The 19,006-nt window shown below is 39.4% G+C and overlaps 1 protein-coding gene across 7 annotated transcripts in view; it reads right to left on the bottom strand.

Annotated features, from left to right (window-relative positions):
* Nucleotides 1-8,478: 8,478 nt before the first annotated feature.
* Nucleotides 8,479-19,006, bottom strand: part of ARHGEF12 (Rho guanine nucleotide exchange factor 12) — a 188,955-nt gene continuing 178,427 nt past the window's right edge. For all 7 annotated transcript variants that reach the window (XM_043994775.1, XM_043994773.1, XM_043994778.1 and 4 more), the window contains 5 exons: nucleotides 18,632-18,856; nucleotides 12,104-12,592; nucleotides 11,491-11,780; nucleotides 10,236-10,305; nucleotides 8,479-9,494 (listed from right to left, as the gene is read on the bottom strand). In XM_043994775.1, the coding sequence (XP_043850710.1) occupies nucleotides 9,484-9,494; nucleotides 10,236-10,305; nucleotides 11,491-11,780; nucleotides 12,104-12,592; nucleotides 18,632-18,856 (1,085 nt within the window). In that variant the 3' untranslated portion in view covers nucleotides 8,479-9,483. The remainder of the gene's footprint in view (nucleotides 9,495-10,235; nucleotides 10,306-11,490; nucleotides 11,781-12,103; nucleotides 12,593-18,631; nucleotides 18,857-19,006) is intronic.

Consider the following 19,006-nt stretch of genomic DNA (forward strand, 5'->3'; position numbering starts at 1 on the left):
TGTTGTTTTCTTTGAGTTGTGTCCGACTCTTCGTGACCATATTTGGGGTTTTCTTGGTAAAGATACTGGAGTGGTCTGCCATTTCCTTCTCCAGCTCATTGTACAGATGAGGAAAGTGAGATAAATAGGGTTAAGTGACTTGCCCAGGGTTGCACTGCTAGTGTCTGAGGCCAGATTTGAAATCATGAAGATGAGTCTTTCTGATTCCAAGCCCAGCATTCTATACACAGCACCACCTAGCTGCCCAGAACAGATGTTAATCTTCTTTGGGAGAGGGATTTCCTCACTCAAAAGTTCTCTATACCAGTGAAATCAAGTTGCTTCCAGTCACTAAAAAAGAAAAAAAAAAGTCCTATTTACTTTCATGTCATTGATGTATCATTCTTTTCCCTTTAAAAACAAAACCTCTAGGAAACTTTACTTACTCTCCCTGCCTCTACTTCCTCTCATTTTAGATAATACTCAACCCTTTGTAATATGTCTTCTGAGCTTATCGCTAACTAAAAGAATTCCCTCTAGGGGCAGCTAGGTGGTGCAGTGGATAGAGCACCAGTCCTGGAGTCAGGAGGACCTGAATTCAAATCTGGCCTCAGACATTTGACACTTACTAGCTGTGTGACCCTGGGCAAGTCACTTAACCCCAATTGCCTCGCCAACCCCCCCCCAAAAAAAAACAAAAACAAAACCAGTTCCCTCTAAAGTCACCCTCTCCATGACATCTTTTGTTTCTCCTAACTGCTACTGATGCCACTACTCCTATCATGTGTTTACTGTATATGTACTCACAGAGTACATGTGGTATCCCTGATAGAACATAAGCCCCTTAAAGGCAGACACTTCCATTTTTTCTTTATATCCCTAGCATCCAGCACAGTGCCTGGCACATAGTTGTGCTTAATAGATGTGTGTTTATTTGTGGCTGGCATCCATCATATTATCCAGGCACTATGAACAAACAAAACCCAAATGGCATGGCAGAAAAGAGATAACCTCTTTTCTAAATTATCTAGTATAAAAAAAAGTCTTGTATAATAGCTGGTCTCAGAGAGGATGAGGGCAAAATTCAGGGTGGTATACTGCTAACAACATTGGACCTAGATACGTTCTCTGGACTTTATTTCCCTCATCTAGACAATAAGAGAATATTGCTTTTAGTATCTAACACAAAGGTCTGCCCACAGTAAGACTCAAATGAGAATGTTAAAAGTGCTTTATAAATGTGGAGAAAAAGTGTTCAGAGCTCCTGACACAACTACTCCAAAAAAACTACAAACAGACATAAGATAATTCCTGGAGCAGCAGAACCCATAAAAGGATGGACTGAGATCATTTTTCAGCCAAAGACTGCTTAGAAGTTCGGCAGGAGGGGGCTGCTGTGCTGGGGTGGGGGAGTGGAGTCCAACTCAGTTGTCGTGCTGATATAGATCCAGCCCCAGGCAGGCCATGCCAGAGAAATTTACCCCCAAGCCTCCAAATTAGTGCCAGCATCATCTAAAACTAAGCTCAGTCTGGTGAGAGAGCTGAATGGCTGGCTGCAGGAGACTACAGGGATTTCTGCTGGAGCTGAGGTGGAATTTGGTTGTTCTACCTCATCTGGAAACCAGGAAGAAATCTTGAGTGGTGGTGAACCAGGTGGGGGAGGGGTGCAGGCTCATCAGAGCTAACAACCAGAGCATACAAAGTTTTGCTGTCTGGTTAATTAGCAAGTTGGCCTGTGGTTATCTATGGACCAGAGAATAAGCCAGGCAAGTGAAGAACCTGCCCCTCCTTAAACCACACCACCTGGGACCCCCTAAAGCTTGGGACAGTGCATGCTAGAAGCAGAGCTCCACTTTAAGGAGTTAAAAGTCAAGAAATAGGTGGGCAAGATGAGCTGACAGAGAAAAATGCGGACCATGGAAAGTTTCTTTAGTGACAAGGAAGATCAAGGTGTACCCAGAGAAGAGGATAGCAATGTCAGGGCTCCTACATTCAAAACTTCCAAGAAAAATATAAATTGGTCTCAGGCCATAGAGGTGCTCAAAAAGGACTTTGAAGAAAAAGTAAAAGAGGTAGAGGAAAAAATGGAAAGAGAAATGAGAGTGATGTAGGAAAGTCATGGGGGAAAAATAAATAGCTTGAAAGGCCAAATGGAAAAGCTTTCTGAAGAAAATAATTGCCTAAGAATTATGACTGAACAAATGGGAGTTGATGACTTCATGAGAAACCAAGACACAATAAAGCAAATCCAAAAGAATAACAATAACAACAAAAAAAAAAGAGGACAAAGTGAAATATCTTCTTGGAAAAGCTACTGACCTGGAAAACAGATCCAGGAGAGATAATTTGAAAATTATTGGACTACCTGAAAACCATGATCAAAATAAGAGTCTAGACATCATCTTCCAAGAGATTGTCAGGGAAAATTGCCTTGATATTCTAGGAACAGAAGGTAAAAGAGAAATCGAAAGAATCTACTGATCACCTCCTGAAAGAGATCCCAAAAGGAAAACTTCCAGGAATATTAAAGCCAAATTCCAGAGCTCCCAGATCAAAGAGAAAATATTGCAAGCAGTCAGAAAGAAAAAATTCAAATATTGTGGAGCCACAGTAAGGACAGCACAGGATCTAGCAGCTTCTACATTAAAGGATCAGAGGGCATGGAAATATGATATTCCAGAGGGCAAAGGAATTGGGATTACAACCAAAAATCACCCACCCAGCAAAACTGATTTTTCAGGGGAAAAAATGGGACTTCAATAAAAAAAGGGACTTTCAGGTATTCTTGATGAAAAGACCTGAACTGAACAGAAAATTTGACAAGACCCTAGAGAAGCATAATAAAGATAAACAGGATAAAGAAATTAAGAGGGATGTTAAAAGGTCAAACAATTTACATTCCTACATGGGAAGATGATATGTCTAACTCATAAGAACTTTCTCAGTATTAGGGCAGATGATAGAAATACATTTAGACAGAGGGAACAGATGGGAATTGTTATGATGGGATAATGTATGTAAAGCATTTTTTTAATCTTTTTTTTTTTTTGGTTGGGTGGTCTGAATTGGGTGACATGCTCAGGGTCAAGCAGTGGGGGTCTTGTGACTGGGGCCAGATTTGGGCTCAGGTCCTCCTGGATTCAGGGTGGGTGCTTTGTCCACTGTGTCACCTAGCTGCCCCATGATGACATCTTTAGGGTAAAATTGAGGGGGGAGAGGATTGCACGGGGGAAGGGGGAAGGGAAGAGGAAGAATGGGGTGAAATCTCACATGAAAGAAGCAGGAAAGGGCTTATGGAGTGGGGGAGGAGTGGGGCAGCAAATGAGTCTTACACTCATCAGAATTGTCTCAAAGACCATAATCTCATCAGAGTAGCTCAAGGAAGGAATAACATACACAGTCAATTGGGTGGACCCAGCAGGAAAGTAGGAGGGGAAGGGGATAAGAAGGGAGGGATGAAAGAAGGGAGCACAGATTAGGGGAGGGGCAGTCAGAAGCAAAACAATTTTGAGGAGGGATAGGGCAAAAGAAGATAGAAAATAGAGTAAATATCATGGGAAGTGAATAGGATGGAGGGAAACAGTTAATAATAGTAATTGTGAAAAAATTTTGAAGCAGAGGCAAGGGTAATGTAAGATGATGATGGATGGATGGATGGATGGATGGATGGATGGATGGATGGATGGATGGATGGATGGATGGATGGATTGACTGAATTGATGATGATTGGAGGAAAATGAGGATTGATGAGGAGGACTGATGATGAAGAGGATTGAATGAAGATGAGGATTGAGGATGATGATGGCAAAATGTATGGGCTATTGTGAAGAAAAGTCTTTGTCAAGTATAAGGAACTATATAAATGTTATCTATTACTGTTGTTGCAATAATCAACCTCATCGGTTTATTGTAAGGAAATCTCTCTTAAAAGTATTATATAAATGAAGTTTACTATTAAAAAAAATGATGAGCAGGATGCTATCAGAAAGACCTGGAAGGACCTGCATGAGCTGATGCAAAGTGAAATATACCTTATACAAAATAACAGCAATACTGTGAGATGATCTACTCTGAATGACTTGGTTATTTTCAGCAATGCAATGATCCAAGACAATTCTGAAGGTCTTATGAAAAATGCAATCCATCTACAGAGAGAGAACTGATGGTATCTGAACAGACTGAAGCATAATTGTTTTTGTTAGTTCCTTTATCTGAAGTTTTGTTTTTGTCTGTTTTCTTTCACAACCTGGCTAATATGGAAATGTTTTTACATGACTGCTCATGTATAGCTTATATTGAATTGCTTGAGTTCTTATGGGGGTGGGGGAAAGAGGGAGAGAGGAAGAGAATTTGGAACAAAATTTTTTAAAAAGTGATGTCAAAATTTATATTTTACATATTATTTGGAAAATAAAATTCTAAATATAAAAAAATATGGAGGGGCAGCTGGGTGGTGCAGTGGATAGAGCACTGGCCCTGGAATCAGGAATACCTGAGTTCAAATCTGACCTCAGACATTTAACGCTTACTAGCTGTGTGACCCTGGGCAAGTCACTTAACCCCAATTGCCTCACTAAAAAAAAAAAAAATCAATATTAAAATTTTGGGGGCAGCTAGGTGGCGCAGTGGATAAAGCACGGTGCTGGATTCAGGAGGACCTGAGTTCAAATCCAGCATCAGACACCTGACACTTACTAGCTGTGTCACTTAACCCCCATGGCCCTGCCAAAAAAAAAAAAAAAACCTAAAAAAAATATGGAGAAAGCATTTTCTTTCATTTTCCTCAGAAGGTTGTTTTCTGGAAACAAAAGGGGAGGTACTAGACTTTTATTACTTATACAAAAGATAACAGGGTTGAAAGGACTAAGGAGTTAAGGGACTAAAGTACTTCTGGATAGTCTTAAGTAATTTATGCCACAAAATACTAAGCATATTCTTATGTGAAGACTTTTAATGTAAGACAGTAGTCATGTTTACTTCAGGATGACTGAAAATCAGAACAACATTGCAAAATCAAGATACAAGACTGTGTTCATTTACACAAATCATGCAGCCTCTCATTTCCATGAAGAAGAAAAGAATCAAATCACAGAGCTGTCTGAGGTTCCACTGGGGTAAACTGGCATCCATAAGAGCAGAGATGTTGGTATTTTAGGAAGCCTCAGCACCTGGTAATAGAAGTCACCCTAAAAACATTAAAACTTCAATTTAAGGCAATATTTAAGTAAAAATGTCTCTCTGTGAGCTATATTGAACTCTCATCAGATACCTGGGGCCCATGAACCCCAGATCCAACAATATTCATAAAAGTTGTCACATTTCTGAACTGTACTCAGGCATCTTCCCTAGGAAAGAGGCCTAGAGAAGCAAGATTTCTGAGAGTAGTTTCTACCAAGATTAACGAATGCTTGCCTTGCTTATCACTTTTCCCTATAGAACAGGCAACTGGAGATAGTCTAACAACACAAAAACAAACCAAAAATGGTTCCTTTAAACTTATTTAATGATATTTGAATGTTCATTTTCTATTTTCCCAGATCCCAGAAAACAAAGTTCTTTTTAGATGACCAATATTTTGTTCCAGAAACATACAACCTTATCATCTAGTTCATAAAAGAGCTATTTTACAAACATACATCTGGATAATTAGAACAATAAAGTCTTTCAGACATTTCAAAACATGATCAGTAAAAATACAGGATTATTAATAAAGTTTTCTTTAAAGAATACTTCCAGATTTTTTAAAGTAATCTCTGTTAAAAGAGTACATGATTGTATGGTGTACAAGGAAAATAAGATGTTCTAGTATGAAGAGATTCAAAGATTTATTAAAAATAATAACCAACCGTTTGCACATTACAGTAACCATTTTTGCAGTACACCTCCTTGTCAGTTTGCACCTGGAAATAGTGGGCATTGGGGGGGGGGGGGGAAGAAAGCACACTCCTTCAGCAAATTCATTAGCAAAACCACCAACACCAGTGGAAATGCAAACTCTTCGGAGAAAGGAAAACACTTGGGGAGGACATTTTAGAAGATATTGGGGATGTGAATTAAAGAACATTTTACAAAAATATAACAACACTGAAGGTGGGATACACGAGTTAAAACAACTAAATTTTTCTATTAATTTGTCTTTTTGAATTTTGCCTAAAGTTTTCAACAGTGGGATATCTGAGGTTATGAGTCCAATAGTCCAAATTAACACTTCCTTTTAGGGTATAGAGATAGATCCCAGCTTGAAATAAGTATATATCAATCCCCTTTCAGTCCCCATATAACTTACTGAATCTACCACCACCAAAGAGCAAAGGAAGTAAGCAATGGGAACTCCATTGACATTTTCAAAGTGATATCTGTTCTCTTTTGTACTAGCTTATAAACAAAGAATAAAAAACAAAAACAAAAAAAGGGATTAATTCTATCAGGGAAACAGCAATATGTTTGGGGGAAAAAAACCATGTAGAATTCTACAATAAATGTGATCCTTGATAGCTCTTAAAAGCCAAGATTCAGATGGAAATCTGGAAGTTAATTTCAACTCATACTTGTCCTGAATATAAGCTGATTTTAGAGTACACAAAGCATATGGCTTCTAGGGCAGGGAACTCGGTTTTAAATCATGGTGCTTTGGGATTGTCAATATAACTTGACTAACTGTTCTCTGAAAGGGAATGAGATGTTCTAAATGTACTTGACTACTTAACAGTCAAGAAGGCCATTAAAACAAACAGGACAGAACACATTTTATTAAGTCTCTTCAGCCTCCCCCAAAACAGCTCACTGGTTTTCTGTAGATCACTTTTTCTACTCTTGTGTCCTTCTGGGAAAATAGGATCCTATCTTCTCTATCTCTTCCCAAGAAAATGGCTTTCTAGTGACCAGTTTTGCTTAAGGAGTGTGATTCCCTAACCCATTCAACTGGAAGGGCAGGTAGGATGTTAAAGTAACAGAAGGATGTGGATTGAATGATTTAAAGGGAAACTTTCTCCCTCTTAACTGGCAGCTCTAAGATGGAAAGGGCACTTGAAGCTTTGGGATCTCTTCTGCACTATGCTCTGGAGATATGAAATAACTTATTTTGCAGTACCTGAACTACAGTTGATGTGCTTTTTTTTTTTTTTAGCTAGCCTTTGAATCTCCACTGTGCAGAGTAATAAGCTGAAGGAAGGACAAGATAACTAACTTGTTCAAGACCATTTAGTGAATTAACTAGGATAGAATTTAAAACATTGCACTTTTCCTACCTCCTGAAGGAGTTATGTAGTGTTAAGTGGTTACTCTATAGGTGTTTGGAGCAAACTTATAGCTGTGTTATACTGCTCTTACCCCAAATTAAACTGTCATGGCAAACACTTCTCAAATACCCACTTAACAGCATTTCCTTTGATGCAGCTGGGCTGGTGCTGGTGCATGGCTGGAGATGTGTACAGGTAACCCTTTGGGTTGGCAGTGACCGCCAGCATTCTTGCCAGCAGAATATAATGTAACCATTTCCTTACTGTAGTCTCCTCCTGTTACTTTAGGGAAAGCTCCAGGCTGGTGTTCTGTGTACTAGGGTTCTGCTTTGAAAGCTCCTTACTCCATTCTAATTTAAATTACATTTTTTTTTAGAGTCTGAGATGCAGTTCCAGTCTACAGGCATATCTCCAAGTGAGTGACTGTGGTCATGTCCAAAAAGCATAGCTCAGGTGACAAAACACAGACAGGAAACTCGAAGCAGTCTGATGAGCTGGTCAAGTTGTAGCTTCATGATACTTGAAAAGCAGCTGGGAATTCCTGCCTTTTATGGAGATAAATCTGATTTCTTTGAAACAGCTAAAAAGGGAGTAAAAATCACACACTGACCGTTCACAGAAAGTGGAGGACACTACTGGAAGATATGATGAAATTAATTCTTTGTATAGGAACAGGATTTTGCAGATTTGGCACATGGTTTTAATTGGCAAAAAAACAAACAAAACTCCAAAGCTTGTTTACTTGATGAACAAAGAATATTGTTCAAAGACTGTGACTGAAGATGTTTTCAAGTGACAGTTCTGAAACCCCTATCCTCTGTAGGGTACTGCCAATGCTGCTACTAACCCTAGTGCAGGCAGTATCCAGAACCAGCCTGGAGGGTCCAGTGTATGTTCTGGTATTAATCTGCAGGTTTCAATTTGCAAGGTCAGTCTTGTTCCCAGGATGGAAAGGGCTACAGCAGTATAGCCAAAGGAAGTGCTTACAGAGCTGGTGTGGGCAGTCCTGTCTTCTCCATTGCATTTCTTTCCATTCCAGCCTTAACTCTCTTTGCAATACAAGTAGAGAGCATTCTGGCACAATCAGTGCAAAAAATCAGAGTCAAACCTCCAGGTACTCAAAACTTACTGGCCCTATAATCAGCAGTCCCCGTGGCTAATGAAGCCATGGTTCAGCTCAGTAGTGATTCAGTTTGACAAACGACTTTCCAATTTCTCTACCCTTCTCTCCCTCCCACCCCCCACCCCACCCCACCCCACCATTTCCCTCTCTCTGAAGCATTTCCATTTTTTTTTTCTGCTCAAATTGCAGGGATAATTCATACAAGTGCCAAAGCCCTATGTATAACTGTAAAAATTAAACAATATCTAGACTATTTTACAGTCAAGAAAATAAAACTTGGCTTCTCTTTTCTCTTCCAGATCCCATGATTCAATGGAAGAGAAGAAAAGAAGAATGGATTTTGGGGATGTAGGAGGATGACAGGGAAGGGAATAAATCAATTTTCAAGTGCCTGGCTATTTAGTGCATTAAGAATTTTTGTGACATGGGAGGTGACCTTAGCTACAGAAGATGGATGCTTGCTCCACAGGTAGGAAGCTCATCTTCTATCTGACCCCTCTTAAATATAGTTTAGGTCACTCTGCACATGAAAATTATAGGGAAGTAGCCCTTCAAGAAGCAGTCTAGGGGCTAGCAGGGAGTGCTAAAATTCAGTCCAGTGAAACCAAAACACCCTAGTTCCCTCTAGCTCTCCCCAAATCACCCCAACCCCCAGGCCTGAATTGTGATTTCAGGAGCAGCTGATCCTTGGGTGTACTAAATAATAAGGGCTAAAACTCTTGCTACGCAATTAAAACAAAACCATAAAAGCAAAATTAAAATTAAAATGTGCTTTTAAAATGTGGAATGAAGTCAAATAAATACATCTGATTCTCTTTTTTAAAAATGTCTAAATACATTTTTTATATCCTACACCCAAAGCTCTGTACATTTGGTTTTTGTTTTGAAATCAAAATTAATTTCCAATAGTGAGGGGAAGAAGAGGAAAGAATGGACACTCCCTCACTGACAGACAAGTGCAGCTGCCATACTGGGAAACAATGGTTCCCACTTTGAGCATACTGGGACACGGCTAGCACTAAGATGGTCCACAGGAAGATCCTCTGTCACATACTCTCTCCCAGGCCACCTTGGAGCCAGGATGTGGTGATGCAAGGCTGAGGCTCAGAATCCAACCTTCAGCCACAAATAAGAGCTGTGGCTTTAACTTTTATCTGAGAAAAAGCAAGACATACAGAGATCACAGTGAGTATGGGGAAATGGTTCCCAGGACCTTAATAACATGCATTTTAATTTCTACACACACATACATATGAGTATATATACATAAACACACATGATATATATGAAATATCTGCCATTTTGCTAAATCAACCCCTCTCTCTCTCTCTCCACACACACACACACACACACACACACACACACATCTATGTATATCTCTGAGGGCCTCTATCAGAAAGTAGAGGTATACTCTGATGTCATTTTGCAAGAAAGTCCAAAAGGACATAGCTAAATCCTCCCATGATGACATGAAGCTTTCTATAACAACCAGCTGATGGTGCTGTAGGAACAATGTTAGAAATGGATGAAAACAATGAATTGGTAATGGTGTGCTTAACCAATTACCCTTAGGGAGATATGATAAATAACACATTATAACATCTACATCGAGTACAGACCCATGCAAAGGCATAGGAAAACCCTTCTTTAAACACCTTTTTTATATAAAGGACACACAAATGTTATAAAAGCCAAGGGAGACTCATTTTCTCTATCGTTAGGAAATCAGAGAAACATCAGTAAATCTTTCTCTACTGTACTCATGATTTTTAAAATTTACTGTTTTCCTAATCCCTGGCTCTTGAAAAAGTTGAGGAGAGAAGATAAAATGACACTAGAGCTGCTAACTGAAGAAAATATATGATCACTTAAGAGCATATTGATTCTGCACATACCTGAGTGCTCCTCTGTGAGGGCTGATCCAGCCAGCCTTTGGCAAAGAGTCATGTAACTTTCCTCCACCTTCTGTAAAACACAACCCATATGATTTTCATCTGATTTCAGGGTTGAGGGGAGGGAAGACTTTTAGAAAGGGGAAATAAAGCTTTTTTATGCAGTAACAGTGCAGAAATGTTTTAGTCTTTACTTATATTTCACTTACATGCCTTCAAATAACATTATCTTGTTTAGAAATTTTGCTATGAAAAAGAACAACTTTCATTTCTCTTACAAGCCTATGCTCATAAATAATTTAGAAGTGATACATAAGAAAGATGGCAAGAATAAGGGATGGCAAGTGGACATCCGGAGTATTCCTGGTACCCCAACAAAGTCAGTAGAAAGTCCTATAGTACACTGGGCTGACCCCCTTGTGCCAAAATTTTGAGAGGATGTAGATAGAAGTTAAATAGGAAAGGCAGGCATGGATGAGTAATCATGTGCATTGTCCTGAATCAATGAAATTACAGATCCATATGAGTACACACAAAAAATGGAGAGAAAAACATGTAAGGTACCCACAAAGGTTTTTGTTAAGCTGCCTTATTAACTATTTGATGTTGTATAACACAAGGTTCATTAGAATTAGTCTGCTTATGAATTCCAGACATTTCATCAACAGGACAACACACTATAACACTGTATAAAAATCAAGATAATCTATTTGAATGAAGCCAAAATTTGGAAGTGAGAGAGGTTAGACTGCCAAAATGATAGAAGACTCCCACCTTTCCCCTGTAGGTGGGACTATCAAAGGAAAAGGTTGTAGGCTTAGTCTAAGAGCCACCAAAGCTCATCTTCATCTGCCACAAGACTCAGAAAACTACCACCGCCACCACAATGTGTCACCAAACAAATATTAGGCAACAGCAAGTTATGGCTTTTCCTAGCCTAGATTTAAAATTATACAGACACCATCTACCTTAACATATTACTGAAATCTTCTCAAATATCAGCCAAGAAAATCACATACACTCGGAACAAACAAGAAAACAGACACAGAAACATGCTTCCCGTCCTTTGCTTTCACCACTGGAGAAGCCCAGCCGCCCATCCTCGCCATGGACAGGGAGAGTGCACACCATCAGATTCTACCAGGTTTACTGACATCAGAGCTTCCTTCTTTCTCTGCTTCCATTCTGCAGCATTTGCCACTTGGAAGCAAGTGTTAGGGATGCTGAAATAGGCTTTTAAAAAAGCAGCAGTGGATACCTTTAAGTGTTCAAGGTCAGCCTCTATCTTCTGGATGTACTGCATGATTTGGCTGTGTGAGTCTGCAGAGGAAGAGGGACTCTGGGCACCGAAGCCAGACTCTTCCCCAGGCCCCCAGCGCTGCTGGGCTAGGAATGCAGGGGTGAATGGAGAATTTCCTCCATCAGACCGAGTGTCACCAAGTGACTGCTGATGCTGAGCCCAGCCCACAGAAGGAAGGCCTGAAGCAATTTCATCCTCTGTTGAGCTCTCCTGAACTGTATCATAGCCATCGAGAATCAGAACATTTCCTAGTGATGGAGCAGAAGAACAAGTTATCACCACTATCAACAGCTGACAAATCAGAGCTGATATTAGGCAAGAAGTCTGTAAATACCCAAAGACCTATATTTAACCATTCTGTGGCTAGTGTTTTTCTTGTTTTGTTTTGACATTTCCAAGCTGTTTAATAATTACAGATACAATTAGAATTTTAAAATATTACACATTCCAAACAAGTAAATAATTCAATACTTTTTATCCAGCTTTCTTGGTACATGTATACCAAGATATCATCTATTTCAGGTGAAGGAACAATATACTTGCATCAGAACTGATTCATAATTGAACTTGCCTGAGATCCGTAAGTGAAGAGCTTCCTCTTCCTTTCTTTCTGTTCCATCACTTTCTGAAGGATTATCATCACTGTGGGCTTCACGGGCATCAAAAAAGTGCTCTCCGCTGTCATCAGGACCCCCTTCTAGCTCTGTGCTAGATGGCTCTGGGGTCATGATCATGTGGTCCATGACTAAAACATTACTTGCCCTGCTATCTTGAGATGCCAGTTCCATATAATCCTGTGGAACTGGGGGTTCAATTGAAGTCCTTGGGCTGTAACACATGGCAATTTCGCCAGTTCCGGTTTGGAGGGGTATCTGTCCTTCACCAGGTTGGGTGGTCTTACTGTTTTCAGAGTGCTCTAGGACATTTTGGACTGCACCTGGACTTTCTACCTGTACCCCCTGAGAGGCTGTCCTAAACCTAGGGAAATGCTGCCAGTCTTCATGAGTCTTCTTCTCAGTCAAACCTAGCTGCTGTACCAGCAACTGCTTCAACAGACCCACTAAAAGAAAAAATAGAATATTCACCAGTTTCTATCAGGATTCAGTTGAGTGGCCAAGCCATTTCTAAATGCAAATCAATCAACAAGCATTTATTAACATCTAATAAACAAACAAGTTTCTAATAACACAAATACCAAATGCTAAGGCCATTTTGTATATGGTTCGGTATTTAAAACACTGAAAAAAAATTGCCAAGTGCACCTATGGTGCATTTAAGTTTGGCTTTAGAGCCAGAAGGTATCATCTAGTTGCATTATGATGCCTTCAAGAACCTGCTACGTGACCTGGACAAGTTAACCAGATACTAATGACTTAATTTCCTCTACTTTCTAGATATACTCAGAAAATTAGGTTTGAAAAAAAGGCATGACCTTTTTTGAGCTACTCAGAAATATATGTTCTGTGAATTAATGAGTCTTTTTTTGGTAATTCACTTAGTAATCTGATAATTCCCTAAAGCACAGATCTTACTGCTCAATACATTCCAGCGGCTCTCTATTTCCTCTAAAATCAAAGGAAAACTCTTCTGTGATTTCAAACCCTTTGTAACCCGGCTCCTCCTTATTTTTCCAACCTACAAACTAATCACCTTCATGAGCTCTGCTCCAGCTGAACTGACCTGCTTGCTGTTCCCCCTTCCATTTCTGTTCCTTTCTATGGGCTAATCTTCCCTAGCTGGAATGTAGGGCACTCCTTCCTTACCTCTGCTAGTTTCCTTCAAAGTTCAGTTCAGGGGCCTCTTTTCCCAATACCCTCACTGTGGGTGCCTCTCCATCCTCCCTCCCCCCATTAAACTGTATTCACTTTGCATAGACTTCTCTGTATCCATGTTTTCTCCCCTATAGAATGTAAGCTCCTTGAGGATGTGAACATTTCACTTATGTCTTGATATCCTCAGTGTCTGGACAAGTCTCTAGCACAAAGCTGGCAATTAATAAATAGTTGTTGGCTGAACAGTAGAGAGTCTTAAAGTAGAACATTTAAAATGCCAAGGCATCAATAAGAGGGCTGTAACAACTGAAGCAAATACATTTTAGTTAGAATCAAAATTTCCCTACTAACTATAATAAACATACTACAAAGTTCTCAGTTGATGATCTATTTTCTCTCATCACATCTGGGTCCATTAATTGTAAGGAAAGTTGGCAGTACAATACAGAGTCAGGTTTAGTGCTTTTTAAAATTTTGATTTAAAATTGAACACTTTCCTGGGTTATTTGGACACCTTAGGAGTAGATCAGTGTACACACATATCAATCATTCTCACAAACATTAGCTAACTCTACCACACTCTCCTTGTACTACCCAATCAGCCAACACACATTTATTAAATACCAGCAATGTTCCAGGTACTGTCCTCAGTCAGCCCTGGGGATAAGAAGATGAAAATGAAAGTCTTTGCCTTTGAGGAGCTCACCTTCCATTGGGCAAGAATGAAAGGGGTACAGAGTAAACTGGAGGAGAATTAAGGAATTAAGAAAGGATTCATGTATTCGTGTGTTCAGAAGGAAAAATAGGTTGTTAAGGCAAAGGTGAAGTAAGAGTGCAGAGTACATTCTCAGCATGAGAAGGTAATGAAAGGTACAGAGAAGGGAGCTGGCATGTCACAGAAGAGGAACATAAAAAGATCAGTCTGTGTGAGGAAAGGAGCCATGCATAATACAGTCTGGAAAGGAAGAATGGGCCAGGTTGCAAAGGGCTTTAAAAACTAAACAGAGGAGTTTATATTTAACCTTGGAAGCAAAAGAGATCCCTTGGAGTTTAGTAAAAATCATTTTAGCAGGAAGACAGTCCAGAGAAGAGAAAGATTTGAAGCTTGAAGACCAATGAGGAGGCTACTGTAAGAGTCCAGGCAATATGTGAGAAGTGCCTAATCTAAGGTGCTGATAAACAGAAGGGGAATGTCAAGGAGGGGCAGGATCAACAAAATTGAGCAACTGGTATAGAGAAAGGGGGAGTGAGGAGGCAGTGACAACACTGAGGCTGAGAATCTAGATAGTGCTGCCTTCAGAAGAAAGAGAGAGGTCCATCAGGGCAATGACATTTAGGGAAAAGAGAATTTGTTCAGTTTTAGACATGCTAAATTTGAGATGTCCATAGTTTATCTAGGTTGAAACATGTAAGCGGCAGATGGTGATGAACAGCTGGCAAGGCTTTAGCTCAGGAAAAATATGAGGGCAGGATAGATTTGGGAGTTATCTGCATCAAGATGATAATTACATCCTTGGGAGCTGATAAATGAGAGGACACAGCCTTGGGATACACCCACAGTTAGGGACAATGATATCAGAGATGGATCAGAAAAGTAGACTGAGGAGATAAACAGAAGAACCAAGAGAGAATTATCATGAAAACCCAGAAAGGAGAGAGTATCCAGAAGTGTGGTCAACTGTCAAATGTTGCAGAGAGGTCAAGAAGGATAAGAACTGAGAAAAAGCTATCAGCTTTGCCAGTTAAGAAATCATTGGCAATTTTAGAGAAAGGTATTGATTGAGGGTTGAGGTTGAAAGCCACACCGCAAAAGGCTCAAAGGTATGGGAGGAGAGAAAATGGAGGCAACAGCTATAAGTAGCTTTTCTAGGAGTTTGGCTATGAAAGGGAGGCAGGATATAAACTGATCAAATGAGGAGGTGGTAGCTTCTGAAGGGGGTTTTTTTTTCAAAATGGGGGACACAAGTATGTCTTGTAGGTATCAGGAGAGAAACTAGTTAAAAGGGACAAACTAGAGGAAGGAGAGAGAGAGAGAGAGAGAGAGAGAGAGAGAGAGAGAGAGAGAGAGAGAGAGAGAGAGAGAGAGAGAGAGAGAAAGAAGAGAAGAGAAGAGAAGAGAAGAGAAGAGAAGAGAAGAGAAGAGAAGAGAAGAGAAGAGAAGAGAAGAGAAGAGAAGAGAAGAGAAGAGAAGAGAAGAGAAAGGGGGAGAATTTGATGGAAAAGACCAAAGGGGAAGGGATCAAGGTCACATCTAGAAGGAGTTAACTTTATGGGGGAAAGGGCCACTCAATTATCAGAGGCAAAAAGAGGAGAGAGTGGGGCATGATATCAGCAGGTTGTATGATACAGCAGAGAGAAATTAGCCAAGTCTAATACAAGGTTCTCAGCTGAGAGAGCTGAGGAAGGGGTGGTGTGGAAAGCTTGAGAAGAGAAGCTTTGAACAGCCTCTGTGAGAAGAAGGAGAATCAATCAAGGAGAAGGAAAGTAAATATCTTGCTTTGGTGAGGGCCCAACTTGAATTAGATAGCATAAATCTGTAGTGGATAAAGTCTGCTTAGGTGCCTGATTTCCTCCAACTCCATCCAGAAGTATGTTAGCAGTAGGAGACAAAGCAAATGATGGGAGTAATCTGCAAAGAACACTTCAAATAAAGGAAACTAAAGAAAAATTTCTCATTAAATACACAAACTTAAAACATGTAAGTTATTATTCTGCTCTTAAAAAATAACCTAAGGATTTTTCCTCAGGTGTTTAAGAAGAAAAATGAAAATGCTCCACAATTATCTTTGGTTCCAATCATTTAGTCAGGTAGTAGAATTAACTAAAGGACAATGTTTTTCTGCTTTGTTTTGTTTAGACTGATATACACATTTATTTTGGATATATACAAGAGTTTGTTTTGCTTGACTGAACATTTTTTGAAAAATTTCCATATTGGCCATGTTGCGAAAGAAAACACATACCAAAAACGAAACAAAACAAAACAAAAAAAACAAGAAAAATAAAGAAAGTTAAAAAAAACCCCAACATGCTTCCATCTGTATTCAGAGTCCATCAGTTCTTTCTCTGCATATGGACAGCATTTTTCATCATGAATCCTTTGGGATTGTCTTGGATCATTGTATTGCTGAGAATACGAAGTCATTCACAGTTGATCCTCACACAATGTTGCCATTACTATGTACAATGTTCTCCTGGTTCTGCTCACTTCACTATGCATCAGTTCATTTAAGTCTTTCCAGGTTTTTCTGAAATTGGCCTGCTCATCATTTCTTATATCACAATAGCATTTCATCACAATCATAATCCTCAACTTGTTCAACCGTTCCCTAATATTGTTGGGGGGGGGAATCCTCTCAATTTCCAATTCTTTGCCACCACAAAAAGAGCTGCTATAAAAATTTTTGTACAAATAGGTCCTTTTCCCTTTAATCTCTTTGGGATACAGAACTAGTAGTAGTATTGCTGGACCAAAGGGTATGCAGAGTTTTATAGCCCTTTGGGTATAGTTCTTGTTTTCCAGAATGGTTGGATCAGTTCATAGTTCCACCAACAGTGCATCAGTGTCCTAATTTTTTCCACATCACCTCCAGAATTTGTCATTTTCTTTTTCTGTAATGTCAATAAATCTGATAGGTGGTACCCCAGAATTGTTTTAATTTGCATTTCCTTAATCAGTACTGATTTAGAGCTTCTTTTCATGCGACTACTGACAGCTTTGATTTCTTCTCCTGATAATTAACTTTTCATATTTTTTTTACCATTTATCAATTAAGAAATGGTTTATATTTTTGTAAATCTGGCCCAGTTCCTCACATATTTGAGAAATGCAGCCAAAGGCTAAGTTTTGATGAGTTCTGGTAAAACTACATTGTCAAAAATGGACATTTTCTTTAATTTATTTTAAATAAAAAAATTAGTGTAAATTCTGAGCTTCAAAGTCTATCTTGCTGTCCCCTTTACAATGAGGATGTTAATAGGAGTGGGCAAAACTTATCCATAAATTAGATAAGAGGAAGAAGCTCCAAGTAGATTTAATAGATTCTACAAGGCTCTTGAGTTTTGAGTTAACCTTCTGTGCCCTTCCCAGGCACTAATTCTCACCATCTTTAAATAGCCTGCTCTTCAAATACTGAAACTCTCCTTCAGAGATCCCAGTCACCCCAACAGCTTTAACTTACTTCTACATGGATGATTCCCAAATTTAGCTCTCTAAACCTATTTTCTTCCACATACTCCAGTCCTACATCTCCAAATTCTGCCTAGACATTTTCACTTGGATATATTGTCACAACCTGAAGCTCAACATGTCTAAGATATAACTCAAGCTTCCCTCTTCTCTTTCTTGATGCTGTTAACATCACTATCATTCTTTCCATTATTCAAAGGTAAAACAATGATGTTATCTTTTATTCCTCCTTTTGTCACTTCTACCCTACCCAGATCCAGTCACCAAGTTCTGTGGATTCTTCCCTTAGAACATTGCTAAAATCGTCATTTCTATCACTGCTACCATCCAAGTTCAAGCCTTTCCAACCTTAAATCTCCAGGCAAATGGTTACCTTACTGCAATATCTAACCAACTAATATCTCCATTTCTGGCCTTTATTTGCTCAAATCCATCTTGCATATTGCCACTATTTCAGTTTAATCTTCTTAAAATGCCACTCTCATTATAACATCACCCTGCTGAAATACCTTGTCTTGCTCCTGACTATCAAGAGGCCTTTCACAATCCGGCCTCAACCTCACCTTTCCAATTTAATCTATCATTACTCCTTTGCATGAATCTTCTACTTCTGTCATACTAGTCTAATTCACGATCTGCCAACCAAGACACAGGCCTTTCTGCCTCCATGCCTATCCATTTTTCAAGCCACTGCACAGATTCTAACTACTCAATGATCCTCTTCCCTGTCATTTCAGCCCATGGCAGTCTCTAAACTTTTTTAGTTGTTAATGTCTCCACCATTTATTAGATACTCAACTGTCTCTTACTGTCAGGTTTTATTTTTGTTTTTAACTCGTATGTATATTACTAATATAAGAATATAGGATTTTGTACCAGAAGGGACTTTAGCAATCATCCAGGCTAACACCTTGATTGTGCAGATGAAGAACGTAAGGCCCAGATGTGCTAAGTAGCTGAAGGTCACCCAGGCAGTAAGAGCACAGCCAGGATCTGACTCGTAATCCAGCACTTTCAATTATCCTATGCTGTCTTGTCATTTCAACGAAAACTGCTAACATCTTTGAGAGCAGGCATTCTCTCTTATCCTTATGGTACAATGCTTTGCACAAAGTATGTGACTGACTGAATCACTTACGGTTCCTCAATGCATCCAATGCCCACCGCTCTTCAGAGACAGGGAAATGTGGCTCTGGGACAGTACTCTGATAGTCCATTCTAGACTCTTTCGATGTCTCTTCTGCTTGTTCCTTTTCAAACTGTCTTTCAGCCAGTAGATCACTGACCTCTGATTTCCCAGATGTAACTGATGAAGGAGACTGAGGTTTTGACATTAAAGGAGTCTCTCCTCCTGTGTGTTTTTCTGCTCAATGAAGAAGGAAAAGTGCAATGTTTATAAATGGTAGGGCCCCAAATACCAAAGTAATCCCCTCACATGCTCACAAATGAAAAAAGAAATTCTATATAACGTTCAAGCATTTTAAACAGAAACTTAGCAAAAAGCAAAGAAAAC

This window comes from Dromiciops gliroides, chromosome 3, assembly GCF_019393635.1.
Source record: "Dromiciops gliroides isolate mDroGli1 chromosome 3, mDroGli1.pri, whole genome shotgun sequence".
Taxonomy (NCBI): domain Eukaryota; kingdom Metazoa; phylum Chordata; class Mammalia; order Microbiotheria; family Microbiotheriidae; genus Dromiciops; species Dromiciops gliroides.